The sequence below is a fragment of the Equus przewalskii genome, chromosome 3 (genome assembly GCF_037783145.1).
Source record: "Equus przewalskii isolate Varuska chromosome 3, EquPr2, whole genome shotgun sequence".
NCBI classification, from domain to species: domain Eukaryota; kingdom Metazoa; phylum Chordata; class Mammalia; order Perissodactyla; family Equidae; genus Equus; species Equus przewalskii.
The window spans coordinates 118,331,289-118,350,760 of record NC_091833.1 but is presented as its reverse complement, the minus strand read 5'-3'; the positions used below and the strand labels follow the sequence as shown (position 1 = coordinate 118,350,760).

The 19,472-nt window shown below is 48.3% G+C and overlaps 1 protein-coding gene and 1 long non-coding RNA gene across 10 annotated transcripts in view; one reads left to right on the top strand and one right to left on the bottom strand.

Annotated features, from left to right (window-relative positions):
* Nucleotides 1-19,472, bottom strand: part of LETM1 (leucine zipper and EF-hand containing transmembrane protein 1) — a 38,665-nt gene that overhangs the window by 13,320 nt on the left and 5,873 nt on the right. For all 9 annotated transcript variants that reach the window (XM_070613472.1, XM_070613466.1, XM_070613473.1 and 6 more), the window contains 5 exons: nt 13,220-13,670; nt 9,497-9,640; nt 8,365-8,502; nt 7,398-7,601; nt 613-732 (listed from right to left, as the gene is read on the bottom strand). In XM_070613472.1, coding sequence (XP_070469573.1) covers nt 613-732; nt 7,398-7,601; nt 8,365-8,502; nt 9,497-9,640; nt 13,220-13,633 — 1,020 coding nt within the window. In that variant the 5' untranslated portion in view covers nt 13,634-13,670. The remainder of the gene's footprint in view (nt 1-612; nt 733-7,397; nt 7,602-8,364; nt 8,503-9,496; nt 9,641-13,219; nt 13,671-19,472) is intronic.
* Nucleotides 3,626-8,681, top strand: LOC139082413 (uncharacterized). Its single transcript, XR_011538386.1, has 2 exons — nt 3,626-3,717; nt 7,302-8,681. It is a non-coding gene; the product is annotated as an uncharacterized lncRNA (long non-coding RNA).

Here is a 19,472-nt window from a genome sequence, read left to right as displayed (position 1 = left end):
GGCAGCGCAGGTAGAGTCGGGAGGGGGAACAGCTGGCACCCTGCATGTTTTATGGCTTCTGTTGTGAAAGCTGAGTTGCTGTGAATATTGCCTATCCAACGTCTAATCTACTCAAACTGATGCTGTCGGGGCCAGCCTGTGGTGTTGCAGAGCTGGCCTCTAGACTCTGCCCGAGGCCCCTCCAAGCTGGAGGGTAGCATGCGCTAAAACCCAGTGGCTGAGAGCAGGGGCTCCGGAGGTCGGGTTGGCCTGGGTGCTATTTACCCAAACGTCTGTGGCCTCTAGGGAAAGACACATACTGAAATTTCAAGGAAGTTAATCCAGTCCTCATCTATCCACAGATGACCAGGAGAAGGGGACAGTAAGGACGTTAACATCAACCAACAGCAGGTGAGAAAAATCAGGGCAATACTCAGAAGTCACAAACACTGGGTGCGTGAGCATGCAACAGATCTACCCGTGTCCAGGCCCCCCCAACCAGGTGGGAGCTGAAGGCTAAAGAAGTGCCTCACAAGGCCTGGCTGCTGCCGAGAATCTGGGGAGCCTCCCTCGAGTTTCCCTACAAAGAGCCTGTGCTGGTCTGACAGAAGGGGAAGGCCCTCAGACACATACCTGCTTCAGCTGGTCCCTCAGACGGTCTTCCGTGACACCAAGGGCCCGCATACCTCGCGCTCGACAAGCCGACTGCAACTCCTTGACATTCAGGCTGTCTACCCCTTCCTCAGCAATCAGCTGTAAAAGAAAGTCAACTAATTATCGTTTTGAAAGGTTATTAGAGGTTTATGGCATTTACGCTAATACCCTTGGGAACTAAGTGTCTAATTATAAGTCACTTTCCTAATATGCTTTGCCAAGCATAAGACAAACCACCACCACCAAGGCCTCATTTCTGTGTTTGCAGTGATCAGAACTATCTGACAGAGGGCGAGGACCCCAGCAAAGTGCACAACAGCTAGGACCAACCCCAAGATGCGAAGAAGCCCACCTCCGCGAAAGCCCTGCCTAGGAGGGCCAGAGACGACACTCTCTCTACTTGAACCTTAAGCAAGGGGCTCAGGGTACAGGCCCTGGCTGCCTACATCCCTGCACTTCTCCCCATCCCATCAGCCCGTTGCCGACCCAAGCATTCTTGAGGTTCAGAAGATGGAAGAGGAAGGATGGAGCACAGGGGGTGATGCCAATGCTCTAAGGATGTCTCTTGGTCTCAGCCAAAGGCCCCCTCCCCTCCCCTCCTCCTCAGCCCAAGGTCATGGTGACCCAAGTGGGCAAAGCAAACAGGGGTCCCACAGAGAGAGGCTATGGACCACATCGAGGAGACCGTCTAAGGGCCGAGGGGTGTGGAGAGAGAAGAAACAAGAACCACAGTGGCACCTCGCCTGTGCTGGGTGGGGCTCACACCTGCCACCTCATCTGACCTCATGTAACCTCATGACGACCTGAGAGGTAGACAGTACCATTACCCTATGTCCTAATTAAGCTTTTTATTGTGAGACCATTGTAGATGGACAGCCAGTTGTAACCAACAAAGAGTTCCCAGGTTTCTCCCAACGGTAACATCTTCCAAACTATAGGACCAAATCCCAACCAGGATGCTGATACTGAGCCAGTTAAGGTGGAAGATGTCTCTACCCCCACAAAGACCTCACGTTGCCCTTTTACAGATACACCCACCAACTCCTAAACTCCTGGGAGCCACAACCCACTGCTTCACTTCTATAATTTTGTCATTTGAAGCATATTACATGAAGGGAATCTTAGGGTATTATATATTTTTATATATATATATGGGATTCCTCCTTTTACTTTTACCCATTTTTTGGGGGGATTCCTTGAAGACCCATGCAGGTTTTGTGTGTATTAATAATTCATTCCTTTTTATTACTAAGTAGCACTACAGGGTATGAATGTCCTGATTTAACCATTTGCTCCCTGAAGGACATCTGGGTGGTTTCCTGTTTTGGTTATCATGAAAAAGCTGCTTTTTGTTTCTTTTCTTTTTGCCGTCTCCCTGTGGGTTACAGGAATCCCATTTGACTGATTTCTAGTGCTTCTGAGTATGCCTCGTGGCATTTTCAGTGGTTGCTCCAGGTGTCACAGATACACATAACTCAGCACAGTCCATACGTGTTGTCACTGTCCCCATCCAGGCGAACTGTGGGAACCTCACCCCTAGACGTCCCTTTATCCTCTCCCTCCTGTAGTGTGCTCGTCTGAATGTCTCCTGCTTACACGGACAGCCACACCACACAGCACCCCAGTTTGTTTCAACCATCGTATTTTGTTTAGAAAACATAGGAGGAGAAGGAAAGTCTACTGGATTCTCCCATATTTTTACCATCTTCTTTCTTCCTGATGTTCCAAGGTTCCTTATGTCCTTCCTGTTAGAGAACCTCCTTTAGCTTCTTTTAGGACATGTCTGCTGGTGACAAATTCTCCTAGTTTTCCTTCATCTGAGAATGTCTTGATTTCCCCATCATTCCTATAGGATATTTTCACTGGATACAGGATTCCGTGTTGACAGTCCTTTTTTTCAGCACATGAAACATAGTGTTCCATTTCCTTCTGGCCTCCATAGCTTCTGATGAGAATCCACTGTCATTCGAGTTGTTTTCCCTGTAGGTAAGATGCCATTGTCTCTCACTGCTTTCAAAATTATTTCTTTGTCCTTAGTGTTCAGTAGTTTGACTATGATGTGCCTTGGTGTGAATTTCTTTGGGTTTATCCTGTCTGAGGTTCACTCAAATTTCTTAAACTTGTAGATTATGTCTTTTACTGAATTTGGAAATGTTTGGCCATTATTTCTTTGAGCACTTTTCCAGCTCTGCCCTTTCCTCTCCTTCTGGAACTCCCAGAACACGTATGTTAGCTTTTCTGCTATAGTCCCACTGGGCCCTGAGGCTCCACTTATTTTTTTCACTATTTTCTCTCTGTTGTTCAGATGAGTGATCTCTATTCTTTTGCCTTAAAAGTTCCTTGATCCTGTCTTCTGTCCTCTCCATTCTGCTGTAGAGTCCACTCGTTGAGTTTTTTTATTTTGGATTGTATTTTTCACCCCTAAATTTCTATTTGATTCTCCTTTATGTCTTTTTCTTTGCTGAGGCTATGTTTTCATGTGACTCAGTTGGTAACTGCCTGTTGAAGCACTTCTGCAATCACTGTTTGAGATCTCTGTCCACTTTCTCTAACCTCTCTGTTGTCTCAGTGCTGACACTGACTGGTTGCCGTTTTTCACTCACTTTGAGATCCTTCTGGTTCTTCGCATAAGGACTGATTTTCAATTGAAACCTGGACATTTTGGGTATTATGAGACTCTGGATCTTATTTCAGTCTTCTGTCTTAGTTGGCTCCCTCTGACACCACTCTGGCATGGGAGTAGGGGGTGGTGTTCTGCACAACTTTTACAGATTGTGTAACTGATCATCTGGCATCTACTGATCCAAACTAACGGCCAAAGTTGTTTACATCTCCCGTGCGACCTGGCTTTCATGGGCACATGAAAATCGTATTTCAAATCCTCCAACCACAAACCCTAACCTCAGTGTTTCGCTTCCTGCCCAATCAAAAACGTCTCTAGAGGGCCACCCCCACCACACTAATATTAAAGGCCAAGTCCCAGTTCCTCCCTCCCTCACTCTTGCTTCCTGTCCTCGGGTGTGTCGAGTTCTCATGTGGCCCTGAGTTGGTGCCGTGCCCCCATTTCTAGAGGAACTGTGAACGGTAAGCTCCTTTCAGTGGCACCGAGTGCTCCAGGCCATCACTTATACCCATAAATTACATTTTGGGTACATTTTGGAACAGGTGGGATGCTGCTTCATTACTGCCAGGTTCCCTATTCGGCCTCCACTGAGCCCTGGGGGAGACGTACTTCTTTTTCTGCTGGGAGGGAGGGGTAGGTGAGCATTCTGGATCCCCAGTAGGCCTCCACAAACCTCCCTAGCTTGGAGGGGCAGCAAAACCTCATTACTGGCCCACATGACCTCTGTTGATCCCAGTCCTGGGACTGTCACGTGGGAATAGAGGTCCAGGCCCCTCACTGGTCTCTACTGACAAAACAGGGGGAGGCAGCTCATTACTGCCTGCCAGGGATGTACAAGCCAGCCCCCTTGGCCTTCCCTGACACCATCCTAGGCATTACATCCTGGCAGGGACGGAGGTCTCAGCCTCCACCCATCACTGCATATGAGGGGAGCTCAGTGTTTCCCCTGGTCTCTGGCTGAAGTAGAGCAGTCACTGTCTGAAGTCCTGTGTCCTGCTAAGCAGCTCCTTTCCTGTTCTTTGACCAGAGAGTGCAGGCTTTCACTATGGCTTTTAAAGGCTGCCCTTGTCAGAGTTTCTAGGTTGCCAGCTTCTTCAGCCCCAAGGCTGGGCTCGATGAGGCACAAAGACCTACCATGTTGTTCCTGGGGTCCCAGGGTCTTCTCCCTACTTTTCAGTCTTCTTATGTTGCTTTTTACTTAATGTCCAGCAGAAAGTACATCCATTCCACCTTCTTGACAGTGGAGGTCTGGCAGCTATCCCATTTCATAGGAATCTGAGGCAGTGAGAGCAGTAAGACGACTCGTCCAAGGTCACAAAGCAAGTGAGTGGCCAGGACTCAACCCCAGGCAGCCTGCCCTCAAGCTGCCTCTCCCAAGGTGGGCAGCTGAAAGCGAGGGTAGGCACACTACCGGCTCTCCCCAAGTGAGGCAGCCTGTCGAGGACTGCCCACGTGAGCCCCTCACTCTCCAGCAGAGCAGATATCCTGAGCACCCTCCCACAGACACACCCTAGAGAGACAGGTTCTTTTCATTCTTATGAAAACACAGTCATCATTGGCTACTTCAAGATACAAGGAGAAGTCTTTTTCATCAGACCATTGCCCCTACTGAGAACTGGAAAAGCCAGATACAACACAACAAAACACAACACAACACAAACACACATTTGGAGGCATCGGAAAGTTAAGAGAAGCAGGGCTTGGGGATAGCAAGATTCTGCAGACCAGGATAGGTCAGGCAACCACAAGGTGTGAGGTGTCCATCAGTGAACCACCGGGGACTCAGTGGCATTTGCCAACTCTTGGGACAGGCTGAGAGTCCAGGATAAATGCTACTGCTAAGAGGCAGAGACTCTTGACAGGCTAAGAAGATAATAGCTAGAGGCAAGGGGCTGCTCGGACAAGCCTAAAGGCTTCAGTTCCAGGGAGAAGGAAGTGTAGGAAACAGCCTTGGTGTCAGGATCTCCAGCTGAGCAGGGCAGGGGTGAGGAGCTGGGCAGAAAGCCTCTAAGAAGGAGAGAACAGCCCTCCCGGGCTATAGTGTACAGGCATCACTGTGAGGAAGGGCCCACCCCAGTGGGGGAAGCAAACCAGAAATGACAGGCCCAGCCCTGACTTGTGGTTCGTGATCATGGGGGCGACCAGCCCCTCTACAGCAAAGCAGACTTGGACAGGCCCCTCCTGGAGGACAGCACCATCCAGAACTGCCATAATTTTTCATAGACCATCTATGTATTTGATAAAAACTAACTACTACAAACGAAATCAAGAAAGAAAACCAAAAAGACCTACAGATCACGCTGTTACTGGAACAACCAGATGTGAACTACCATTAGCATGTTCAAGAAAACAGAGAACACAATGGACACTTTTACCTGAGGACTGAATCTTTAGGGAAAAAACCCAAAGCAAGAATTTCTAGGATAGAAATCAAGAACTCAGAAGATGAGTTTAAGAGTAATTAGAGAAGAAGAGAGGATTAGTCGACCAAAAGTAGAGAAAGCCAAGAAGCACAGAAAAGAGCACATGTGCCATGCCAGACTTAGAGACAAGTCTAAGGGGGTGCAAACGTCAGCTCCAAGCAAGGGGAAGACGGGGTGGGGAGCAGGGTTTAATGAGATGACAGAAGCACTTTGATCATTAAAGAGGGTCATCACAAACACAGACACCCCTAGGCCCATTACTGCGAAACTGCTGAAGTCCAAATACAACGAAAATCTTAGACTCTGCAGAGAAAAGGCAGACATCTAAGGAACAGTAATAGGCCGGCCAGCTGAGATCCCACTCAGTGGCAGCTCTAACGTGAAGAAAGAAAAGAAATGCAATTCTAAAGCTCTATACTCAGCAAAAAATACCCTGCAAAATAAAGGGAAACACAGACACATTCACACAGACAGTGAGAGAATGCCTCACAGCAGATCCACAGCACAGAAGAGTTCCAGGGAAGTCCTCAAGTAGAGGAAATGGTCTGGACAGAAGTGCAGGGAGCAGGGAAGGCAACAGGAGGGTAGCTCTGCGGTACACACGAGTTGGCTCTCCCCGGGAGAGCACAGCAGGGGCGTCTCCAGGTGCCAGCAAGGCCTGGGGACAGGAAAAGCACTTATTCCAGTAGACTGTTAAGTGTTAAGGAAGCCTTTTCTAAACTCTAGGGAAACCATTAAAATAATAAGTAACAAGCTAATGGGGGGAGGGATGGAATAATAAAAAAATACTTGATTAATCCAAAGGAAAGCAAGAAAGGAAATTAAGTAGAACATAAAACAGGTGGGACAAACAGAAAAAGAATATAGACTACATACTTCAATTAAAAAACAGAGGTTGTCAGACCATATGAAAACAACAACAAACACATTGTAAATATAAGGACTCAGGAAGCTTGAAAGTAAAAAGATGGAAGAAGCTCAACCCAAAAGAAAGCTGATATAGCTATCAGAACACCAGACAGTGTAGATTTTAAGGCAAGAAGCATTACTACAGAAAAAGAAGGCATTTCAGGAATTCTCGAGAGAAGGCCACTTGGGGTACACAGAGTACAGTCACTCAGCTACGGGCAGGCCGGGTGGGAGGACATGGGGTCAGCACAGTGGGAGCACTCTGCTTGTGGGCCAGGGCTTGCTTATGACTTCCTGCCCTTTTACTCAGGAGCCCCAATTCTAAGTCACTATTTTTATGAAAATTATCAAAGATGTGGGGCAAAAATCCATGTTAAAAGATATTTACTACAGGTTGTTTAGGGTAGCAAAAGATTCGCTAAAGTAATGGTTAATAAGTTATGATGCATTCATATACTAAACATTAGGCAGTCATTAAAATTCATCTTTTCAGTGAATACTTAGTGCCATGGGAAGATCTCCTAATGTCAGGCCAGGTGTAAAATTGTATGGGCTGTATGATTCCAACATGTATTCCAGTAGAACACCCCTACCACACACACACATTCAGTGTGCGCACCGAGCACTCAGGAGGGCACAAAGGCACCAACTGTCCCTGACTCGGTCTGGGAACAACAGGACCCCTGGTGATTTTTCCTTCTTCTATTGTTTAGCATGGCCCAGAGCTTCCACAATCAGGCACCTGCTTTTGTAACCAGAAACCAAAGGTGAAACCCAGGGAAGCAGGGCCACGTTTGCAAGGCACTCACCTTGTCGTCGGCCTTGATGGACCGCAGCCTCATGGTGAGCTGGAAGCGCAGGAAGTTGTTGGTGCCGATGGACTGGAGCTCCAGCAGCTTACAGAGTGCCACCAGCTGTGGCCGTGTGAGGTTATCTAGGGTCAGCTCATCCTCAAACAATTTGGAAAAACGCATGATTTCTTCATTGCTGGGTCTCTCACCTGTCTCTCGGATCTGCAAGGAGCAACTGTAAGGGTTACCCACCTGGTAGGGTGTGTGTTCCTCAGCACCTCACATGGCCTCGGGCCACATGCCTCAAGCGAGGAAACAAAGGAACTGACTGAAGCACCCTGACCATCCATGCCCTCCCTTAGATCTACCTTCTCACCACGCTCCTCGTGGGGAGTTGCCTCTCAAAGACACAAACCACTGAGCACTGCCTGCACTGGGCTCCCTGTGAGTGATGCTTCTGTGCAGAATGCAGCACTAGCCCCTGGACCTTTCCTGCCCGTGCCAGTGGAGCCATGGCTGCCAACTGGAAAGAGGCCATAGGCTTCCTTATGCTGGGTGGGTGAGAGGCCCTGCCATTCTCTCCCCACGATGGATGTGGCTACGGAGCAGCCTCAGAGTCTGTCTCCACCCCACCCCCTGCCCGCCAATGCGGCCCCCAAACCTATCACAACTTCGAGGTCTTAGGTTCCTCATCTGCCAAACTGTACCTCCCCAGGGCAGCTGCAAAGTCTGGAGACATAAGCAGGCAATTGTGAATGTCAGCAAGGTTCAAGATCTCAGGCCAGCAGGCTCAACCTTTGTGCACAGGGGAACCTCCTGGCCAAACCCTATAGCACCAGCCAACACCCACCAGGGAGCTCTGCTCTTGTGTGTACAGTAAGAAAGAGGACAGAAAGGCAATGAGGAGTGCTCCCCAGATGAGGCAAGGAAGCCCTGAGGCTCTACCCAGCACTCCAGGACAAGGAGCTCTGGAGCGTCACGGCACCTTCTGGAAAAACACGGCGAAGTCTCTGGTGACATTCCCCTTGGCCGCCTTGTTCTTCAAGGCCATCTCCTCAATGGTGTCCTGAAGAAACTTGGCCAGCTCCAGCTTGACCCGCAGCTCCTTCTTCAGTCTCTCCTCCTGTGAGGTCAAAGAGAGGGCGCTGCACTCCTCCTCCCCACTCCCTGGACGGCACTGGTCAGAGTAGTTGCTTCCACTCCCTTCACTGGAACTTCAGCACGAAGTGCATTTTACAATCTCAACCCAGGACCCCTCACTGATGTTTCCTGAACAGCGATTACTCCCACCCAGGTGTGACACAGTCTGAAACTTTCTCTTCTGTTTCATGGTTTTAAAAAATATTTGTGTGGGGGCCAGCCCCGTGGCTGAGTGGTTAAGTTCATGTGCTCCAACTCAGTGACCCAGGGTTTCCTGGGTTCGGATCCTGGGCGTGGACATGGCACCGCTCATCAGGCCATGCTGAGGCAGCATCCTACATGCCACAACTAGAAGGACCCACAACTAAAATATGCAATTATGTACTGGGGGGATTTGGGGAGAAAAAGCAGAAAAAAAAAAGAAGAAAATTGGCAACAGTTGTTAGCTCAGGTGCCCAATCTTTAAAAAAAAAAAATTTGTGTGACCCACCCCCCCCCAGAGCAGGGGCCAACAAACGTTTTCCATAAAGGGCCAGTCAACAAAGCTTTTAGGCTTCATGGGCCATGTGGTATGAAACAACTCCTTAACTCTGCTGGGGCAGTCCAAAAGCTGCCAGACAATACATACACGACTGGGCGTGTGTCCCCAAGAGACCTCACTGCCCAAAACAGGTGGGGGCCAGCGTGGCCTGTGGGCTGCAGTCTGCCGATCCTGCCCTAGACAGATCCTACCCCACAAATGGGTCTCAACCTGTGGCTTGAAGAAAACTGGTCCAGAGAAACCATATTTTAAAACACATTTAAAGAGAAACAAATCTGAAACCCAGCATCTCTTAAATAATCATAGCACAGCATTAGTGAATTACGAAGAAAATAAAACACCTAACATCAGAAACGTCAATCACAAACAACGCAGCCATCGTAAGCACTTGAACATTGGCTATGAAAGGTGCTCGCTGCCCCTGACGCCCCAGCACCTTGATGGACTGGGTCTCAAACGTGGATGGCAACATGTTGGGGAAGAGCTTCACAGCCACAGGAAGCAGAAATTCCATGAATGGCACCACCACAAACACCAAGAAGGGGACCAGGCGGAAGAGGTCGGCACAAATCCGGAGAAACTGGAAAGAGAAGGAAGAGGTCAGAGGGTGATACTCGAGGATTTCCTATACAATCATTCAGAGATGCAATGACAGGCAACACCTCACAGGGATCAGCAAGAGTTCTAAGTTCCAAACAGCTTAGCAGGCAACTCTCAAAGGCCATTTCTTTCAGGAGTGTCCAAACCATGTGTGGATGGCCTTCAGAAAAGCTGGGTGGAAGCTAACACGGCGTAGAACTGCACCCATCACTGGATGCTGCCAGCAATCACCCCCCAGAGGCATTTACCAGGTGCCCACGGGTGGGTCTGTACTGCAGAAACAGCTTGAGACAGACACAGTGCTGCCCACTGGGCTTAGAGGCGAGCCAGGCAAGAGCAACAGGTTGAGGACTCATGTTGCTGGTGGCAGCAAAGGCCAGAGAAGGCTGTGGCCATACCACCCACCCTAAATACTCTGCAGAAAGGAGAGTGTTGGCTGTGCATTTCTCCTATGTTTCCTGAGATGGTTAGATTTACGACTATACCACATAGCAATGAGGAGAAAAGTATCTAAGTGTTTCATCAATATGAGTAAACTGCTGATGCCATTAAAGAAATGCACAACTTCAAATAATCAAAAATCCCTGGGACACTGAACAATCGCTGCTGAGTCTCCAGGCAGCTCAACTTTCTCTTCCAGCAATCAGTCACTACCTAGCACCCTACTACTTCCGCTCACAACTGTCTGGCTCCTAGGAACTGCTACTACATGCTTCTCCAGGTCATGAGCTGTATTTCCACTGCAATTAATTAGATGGTCTTTGAAGAGTGATGTCATTTCTAGAAATGGCCTTGTTTCAGGCTCATGTGATGTCTTTTCATTACTGGGTTCCCACTGGAGTGCCCCTTCTCGGGGCGAGGAGTCACGGGCCCCTCAACGCTGTCTGTCAGGATCACCCGGTCAGGGCAGCCTCTCCATGGCAGAGCTTGTTTCTCCACTTGTGATGCATAAGCGATCTGTGAGGAGGCTCTCAGAGACTGTGCAAAGATCCACCTTCCTCCCTAGACCACGACCATCCACAGTTCTTCCCAAATCTTCCTCTACTCTGATGGTCACAAAGGAGTGATTTGCTAACTCAAGCCTATCTCCCCATTCACCAACCTGGCTTTCTTGCACATTCATTTTTCTACGTATTATCAAAACCAACTCATAGATTCCTATATTTTTCATTTGTATACAATTCATTAGTTTTTATTTTTATGCTCAAATGGTCCCAGATTTGGCCATGGAAGGACCCTCCAAGTTGGTGCCTGTGTTTTTTGACATTCTTTTTTTAGCAGTTCTGTTGAGGTTTAATTGACTTACCGTAACATTCACCCATTGTAAGTGTAAAATTACAGTTACATGTAATGATTCTGAGTGATTTTTACCATGTGATCCTGTCTGCTATTCCCTTTACACTGTCACTTTAAAGCATTTCTGTGGGTAAGCCGGGTCTCCTGTATCAAGGGTGAGCATGTGGGGGACAGAAACACTCCTTCTCCCGAATACTGCAGGTCTACAGGGTCCAGAGTCAGAACACAAAACTACTTTCCAAATGCCTCTGTTCCACAGCAATCATCAGACATTTTCAGTCATTCTCTATACAACATGATTAGCAAGTATTTGACAATTACATCAGCTTAAATTTACATATCAAATTATCTTCCACTTGGGGCCAGCACCACGGCATAGCGGTTAAGTTCAGCTTGCTCTGCTTTGGTGGCCCAGAGTTTGTGGGTTCAGATCCTGGGCACGGACCTATACCACTTGTCAGCAAGGCTTTGACAGCATCCCACATATAAAACAGAGGAAGACTGGCACAAATGTTAGCTCAGGACTAACCTTCCTCAAGCAAAAAGAGGAAAATTGGCAACAGAGGTTAAATCTTCCTCAGGAAAAAAAATTATCTTCCACTTAAACAATACTTAAACAAATTTTACTTATAATTTCTTATGTGGTTTTTCTTTGCCTTTGTAAGCATTATAATTTTAAGAGTCATTTTTCTATAATTATCAGGACTGCTAAAATTTTGTTCACATTAAAATTATCTGTGAGGCCTTAAACCAAGGAAAAAAACAGCACAGCTCCAGAAACCCTCTTCCTAACACTGACAACAGGGATGTGCCGCCACTGCAACCCGGCATCCACACAGGGACCCGGCCCGGGGGCTTACTCAGCTATCCCAGCTCCTTTTTTCCCTTCAAGTCTCATTGTCTTCAATGAAGTAGCAAAAACACGTAACTTTCACAGCAGAATGGGATGGGGGAGGAGCAGAAGGGAATCCGGGTCATAAAGTATTAACTTGTAATCATCTAACCTACAATGTGCGTTGCATTCAATGTCCAACAAATGCTAATAGGATGATTCTGAAATTCTAATACAATTGTTCCTTCTTCAAATTATCAATCTGTTCCCTTCTAAAATAGCATCCCTTGGAAAAATGCCAACCAGTTAAAAAAAAAATCACCTGTGTTCTCAATGAAATTCTTGAGAACAAGTATAAAAACAAAAGCTGGAGTTACTCTCACATGTAACACCTAATTCCCAAGATGCATTAAAATAAAGCACTTCTTTTCTTACTAAGGAGTCCTCTGGTAGTCACCTTCGAGAGAAGGGACATTTCTGCATCTTTCCTTGTCGGGGGGAGGGTCTTAGGGCACTGAGAGTTTGAAGTGCTCCTTGTCCCCTGGGGACTGACCAAGAAAAAAAGAACAAAAATCGAAGAAAGAAAAGTTTATAGTGTTAACTGTCAGTTATTTCACGGACAAAACAAGTGAGACCCAGAAGCTCTGGGTACCTGGAAAAAAAAGGAAAAATCTTTTTTAAGAGCTGCCTACCAGAAGCTCTGAAAGCCCAAGAGCAAGTAAGCAGGCAGGTTCTGGAACTAATGACAGCATGAAACCTCAGGATCAGGAGCTCAGATCCCAAACAATAAACAAAAACAAACTCATACAGAAGGGAAGTGCGCAGCCCTGAAAACAGAGATCAGAAAGGAACGAGGTGGAAAAGGCAGTTCACCTGCAAAAGAAATACAATTGAGGGGCCGGCCCAGTGGCACAGCGGTTAAGTGCGCACGTTCTGCTTCGGCGCCTGGGGTTTGCTGGTTTGGATCCCAGGTGCGGACATGGCACCGTTTGGCAGGCCATGCTGTGGTAGGCGTCCCATATATAAAGTAGAGGAAAATGGGCATGGATGTTGGCTCAGGGCCAGTCTTCCTCAGCAAAAAGAGGAGGATTGGCAGAAGTTAACTCAGGGCTAATCTTCTTCAAAAAATGAAAATAAAAAGAAATGCAATTGGGCTGACACAGACCTCTCAACAGTAAAAGAAGCCAGAAGACAGTGGAACAACATCAAAACACGGAGAGAAGACAAATATGTGTATATTAAAAACCTCTGGCAGAAGAGACATCAAAATTTCAGTGTTGAATTTCAGTGGTGGCATTACAGCAGAAGTTCACTTTTCTATGGGTTTTTCCGATTTCTTATTTTTAAACCAAAAGCAGCAGGAAAAAAGCCATAAAAGCATTTTAAAGCCACTGAAAGGTGACCGACCAGGATCACGCACATGCCCATTACCTGCCTGCGCTCTCGGCGGCTCAGGGTGTGGCCGTTGAGGATACGCCACAGCATGCGTGCGGCGATCTTAGTGTCAATCCAGAGGAGGCGGAAGCCGTGGTAGTAGTGCTTCAGCTCATCTAGGACCCTCTGCCCCAGGGACTTCTTCACGGCCACCTCCGGCGGGGGGCTGTACACCGGGCCTCCCTCCTCCAGCTTCTTGTTCTTGTCCTTTAAGGACTTCAGGGACTTCTCCACCACGGAGTCATCGTTCAGCGGGGGCGAGGAGTGCCAGCAGCGCACAGGAAGGAACTGTGGCCCCGTGACAACCAGACCTGCCGAGGCAGGGGCCCATGGTGCTCGAGTCACCGTGCACGTGCGCTCAGGCCTCTGAGTCCAACAGCTGAGGGGATCGCCTCTGAAGGAAAGATACATGGGGTGGACGGGAGCGCAGCAGCCAAAGGGAACATTCCTGGAAAAAGGAAAACAGCAATGAGGGGCTGGTCACTTTCTATGACCTCCCAGCACCAAATACCAACAAGAGCAACAGAGACCACAGCCATATCACAACTATACACCCAATTTTCTCAGCACATAAAACAGACTCCTATTGCTTCCTGATGCCTGAAGAACACATCCAGGGGAGCCCTTCCCCTCCAGAGCTGGAGGTGAAGGAGCTGCTTGGAAAGGGCTCGTGCGAGAGACCAGGGAGAGTTGCCCCCATCTGAGAGCAGCACAGGATGACCAGTCCCCACAGCCTCGATGCAGGGCAGCACCAAGACGCTGAGCAGCTCAGGTGGGGGTTGGGGGGCTCAAAGGGGCAGGCCGGACACAAACACAACCAGCAAAAGCTTGACCCTCGGGCTAGAGAGATTCAACATCTGGGCAGGTCACACAGGCCAGCTCCCAAGAGGAGGAGATGTGCGGTGCTGCCTTGGGAATTTGGGGGCTGTGGCGTGGAGTTTGGAGGATCTCTCTTCTAACAGCTGACTTTCTACAAAGACCTGTGGTTCTTGGGTAAGTCCTGAAAATCAGCAAGGGCAACCTAGACCCATGTACCAGCTGACCAAAGGCATCTGTGCAAAATGGCAAACTCAACAAATAAAGCCCAAAGCCCATTTCCTCCCTCTCTTCCCCTCGCTGCTCCAGCACTGGTCTGTGCACCCTGACACACGGGCAGGCCCCTGGCCCAGAGCCTCTGCAGCCGTGCCCTGCCTGGACGCCCCGCAGGCTCCAGTGGCTTGGCCCTGGGCTCACTCAGGCCCCCTGACCGGCAGCATTGCCCTCCTAGCGTGTGCCACTCTCAAATCCACCAGGTACACTCCATCCCCCACTGGACCTCAGGCTCCATGAGGCCCAGCAGGAAGCCGGCGTGAGCTGCCTCCAAACCATAGCGAGAAGCTGCAAGGGCTTCTGTCACTGAGAACCTCAGAGCCTTCTCTGCCCACATTGCTTGAGGCCTACAGGGCTGCCTGGACTCCCAGCAGTCAGAGCAGGCCAGTCTACTCCTCTGGGCCCCACTCAGCTGCCACTTAGTGTCTACCCGCAAAATGGCCATGCGAGGAGAGCCACTGCAGTCTGAGTTTCTGGAGCATGAGCCGGGCCTCCAAAGCTCTTAGTGCCAGCCAGAGCCTGGCACAGCCCAGGGTTTGTGTGCGATGAAGAGACACTCTTCCGACTGCAGCACGGTGATGCAAACCCACTCACAATCCAATCCTGAAGCAATTTTCCCAGACGATTCCCTTTCAGTTTCACAATCTTCTACTCATCTCACCTGTCACATGAGAAACCTCTCCCCTGCTCATGCACAAACCTACCTCTGGGTGGCCGCAGAGTCCAACTTACTTCAGAGGCACGCCATTTATAACCAACACACCCCAGCTCCTTCCCACCTGCCCAATCATCTCTTTGTACCTGGTTTGCCACCAGCAGTGAGCTCTGGAGCAGACTGAGTCCAAATTCCAGCTCCACTACTTATTGCTGTGTGACCTTCGGCAAGTAACTTAACCTCTCTGTACTTTGGGAACATCCTTGGTAAATGTGTGTGCTCATATATTTGAAGTACCCAGAATGGTGTCTGGCGCACAGCAACACCTCCCACAGAAGTGGCATCTATTACCACTGTCCCATCAGAGCAGCTGAAAAGCCACCAGTCAGGGCTGGAAGAAAGCTGGGAAATGTGTGATTTTGCTGTTCCTTTTAAATAGGAGGAATACAGAAGGACAAGCAGGAATGTGCCTGTCTTAGCCCGCAGCCTAGAATGGGCAGGTGTAGCTGGTACAGGACACCCCCAGCCTCACACCAACTGACTCCCCGCTGACTTTTCTTCTGTCCTGAGCCCCTGCTCCCGGCTTCAAAGAGCAGGGTCAATCCTATCCCACGAGCTCCTTAGCCCCAGAGTCAACACCTGAGCCAGGAGGTTGGGGGGGGTCCCTCGAACCCACCCTGTCCTAAGTCACAGTAGCCAAGGGACAGGCCGCACAGAGCATGGCAGAGCCGCTGGCTCACAGTGCTGCTCGGCCACTTGCTGCTCCGAGACGCTGGCCATAGCCCATGCCTTTTGTGCCTCAGCCTCACCTCTCAACGTGGGCGATGACAGTGCCCACATAGAAATAAACCTTACCTCCTATCTTCACCAAGCTTAATTATCCAATTTCCCAACCCTCAATTAGCAAGGAAGTGAGCGGCTCCCATGAGAAGTTGTAACGTCAGCAGTCACAAGGGGCAGGCAACAGGCAAAGGCAGAGACACGTGAAAACAGACCAAGTAGAGAAGCAGCCGGCACACCCAGTCAAGGCCTGTGAGGCCCCAAGATCTGGCTGTCTTCAAGCACATTAGAGAGAGTATTATTACTAACCATCTAGCCAGAAAGGATTAGCTATTTTCAAAAAACATAAAATTGCATAATTTATTATTCAAAAAATTTCCATCAAAACAAAACTAACCTGGGCACTGCTGCCTTCCTGAGGGCGTCTGGGACAGACCCCGTCATTGAGGCCTACCGCACTCTGCCCTGACCTGCCAGAGCCCTTGGCTTCGGCAATGCTTCTGAAAAGCACCCAGTCGGTTCATCCATGCAGGGCCAGTGGGCCCAGCTTCCTACCATCCAGTAACTGATTTTCTCCTGCTTTTTCTTTGCCTTCCCTTTTTTTTTTTTTGATAAATCACCTTTAAAGTGGGGGGGAAAATGCTCTGGGTGAAAGCAACATAACAACAGAAACACATGGTCCCCAGAGGAAAGCCCCATTTGTTCATGTTAAAAAGCTTGAGATTTTCATTAAGTCACTCGTTTTACTTTAGGATGCTGACTCCTATGTCCATTTCAACCTGGACATTTGCTGTCACCTTCAAGAAGAAAAAAGCCAAGAAGTGTTTGGCAGAGGAACAGCGTTCACGGGTTCAGAGCATTTCCTGTGCCGGTATCAGCTACACAGCCACCTGATGGCAGGCACTGGGAGCGGGATGCAGGGACCCAGACATGCTCTCTGCCACAGCACTTCTTCACTCTTGCAAACAGCTGGGAAAATGCCACAGGCATAACACCTGTGGGCCACTAAACTCATGGTAACATGTCCCCTTCCCAAGTGAACAACTCGCCAAGACAATAGCCTCAGGCTGGGCCAGGGAAGATGCAACCCTTAACACGCCACCCTCAGTTCTCCAGGGACATGACGCCAGGAGGGGCAAAGTGACCCAGCAACAAGACAGGGAAGGATGGACAGACAATGGAGCAACAGGTACCACCACCAAGAGGGATGATTCCAGAAGTGCAAGACACCTCTCTGCCCAGAGACAAGAGGTGAAACCAAGCCTGCCTGCAGGACAAGTGCCCCTCAGCTGTGGAGCTGGAGACAACTGCCCCCAACACCTCAACACCTATTAGAGCCCTCGAGGCCGCATGACAGCCAGTGTGCCATGTGCCAAGAGCACCCCCGGGGGCCAGGGCCGTACCTGTCACCAACACACTGATATTTCTGCAGCAAATCTTATGAGTACTCACACTAACGGAGACTTAAGAAGAGAAACAGCCTCATGTCAGCTCAGGTTTTCCCACTGAATGAGGTTCAGCGTGTGCTCGGTTTCAGAGCTGCTGTGCTATGTTTAACTGCTTACGCAGAGTTTTGGGTCCTTTCTCTCTGCCTTTCTTTCTATGATAAAGGAGGTGAAGTGTGGCCAGATAATGTCCACGATGTTGCCTTGAATCAGAAACTCTCCATCCTTCAGGGGTCTGGACCATTTCAACTGAAGACTGAGATTGCAAAGTAACTGTTAAAAAAACTAATACAAATGGTTACCACTTGCAACTACTTAGCTCAAGATTTCTTATACTGCATGATCAAAAAAAATGTTTTTTGGATGCTGAGACTGATGTAAGACTTCAACTCTCATCTATAATCCCTAATTTGAAGCATATGAGTTCAGCAAAACAGCTTTACAGTTCTCATGGTTTAACTTTCTAAACAAAGTGTTTAACTTCATAAAAATTGTGAACTTATAAAAAATTTATATTAATAAAGCACAGCTTTTATGTTTTAATACAAATCTTAAATGCAAGGGCATTTGAATCTTAAAAGGTGCTCAACAAATTCAACATCCATTTCTAATAAAAACACTTTAAGATAAGAATAAACAGACATGGCAGAGTACTCAAAAACAGAAGCTAACAGCAGAGACTAGTTAAACACTAGATACTCTATTTTTTGCTGTTGTAATAATGCATGAATGACTACAGCTGTTCTGATAACATCTGGCTACTGAGATAAGAGCTGAAACCCCAACAGAAGCTTAGTGCACTGGGAAGGAAGAGACAAAAATTATTATCATGCACTAGGAAGATCCATAACCATTAATTAAAAATGTATTACAATATGAGCTAAAAAATAATCAATGGAGCTGTGTGAAGCGGCCAGGCACAAGAAAATATATAGAAATTAGTACCTTACATGCCAGTAATAATCCCTTAGAAAAGATAATGAAAAAGGAGGCTCATTAATGCCACCAAATAGAACACATCTGTGAACTGTCTTAAAGGCAATGCGTGTGGCCTATGTAAAGAAAATGACACACCTCTTTCTGAGAGAAAAGGTCATAATAAAGAAAACATCTGTAAAGACTACATTCGATATTAAAATATTCTCATATGATTTTATGGGTTTAACGGCATCCCAGTTACAATCCCCAAAATAACATTTTACACCTGAAGTAATTCAAAAGTTCATCTAGAAAGACTGTCCAAGAAGGCACGTGAGGCCTGGTCCCCCAGAGACGAGAGCCAGCTGGAGCACGCACTAGGGTAAACGACAGGCACAGAGCGCCGAGGCACGACAGCTGCTCCAGGACAGGGAGACAGGCACAGCCAGCCCTGCACGCTGCCAGGGTCACTGACCCGCAGCACCGGCCCCCACACGCCTGGGGTGGCTCACGCGGGTGAACGCGGTCCACACGGGGCTGCAGCAGGTCCACACCACAGTCCTCTCACCTCAGACTTGACACCAAAACCCAGACTTCCAACTTGTCTTGAAAAACCCCAAGAGCTGGCCCTGCGGAGCCACATCCCTCATTGCAACCATGATTGTACCCCCGGGTCACGGCCATGCTGTTTACAGGTACCTGCTGGGCCCCAGGTCCCTGAAATGCCACCCACAGATTAGAGAGTTCACTTTGGAATGAAATCTAGAACAGCACACTTCAGCAAGAGCAAAGATGTTCTACACTCATACGTCAATGGCTCCACATCATAAAAAGGATTTCATGACAACAAAGTCTTGTGACTCTCAGAAAAGAAACCTAATCAAAATCAAAGCCAAGAGCCAGGTGGGAGTGCTCTGGCAGCAAGTGGGCCCTGCAGGGGCTGCTGCTGGGAGGACTTTGTAAACAGACTTTACCGTGTCCCCACCAAACACTGCACGTGCATTGATTCCACTCCACGGAGACACTCACACATGTGTGAAAAGCCATGTGTGTCCAGCTGCACATTTTAGCACTTTATAAAAGATATAAAACTGAAAATATGTTTACACACCATTTCCTTTAACAACAACCAATTTTTCACATATGACTTATGTAGTTTTCATTTCGGGGAATTAAATCTTTCCCAAAAGCATCCTCCAGAAAAGTTTTATAGCCAGGATGAGGTGACAAATTAATCTCAAATGACTAAGAAAACCGAAAAGACCTCACAGCTCCATGGGAAGGGGTTGTGAGGGGCCAGACAGACAGCACTTGGGGATACGGTCCCGTACTCTTGAACAGAAAGAACTAGGGATGTTGGAAG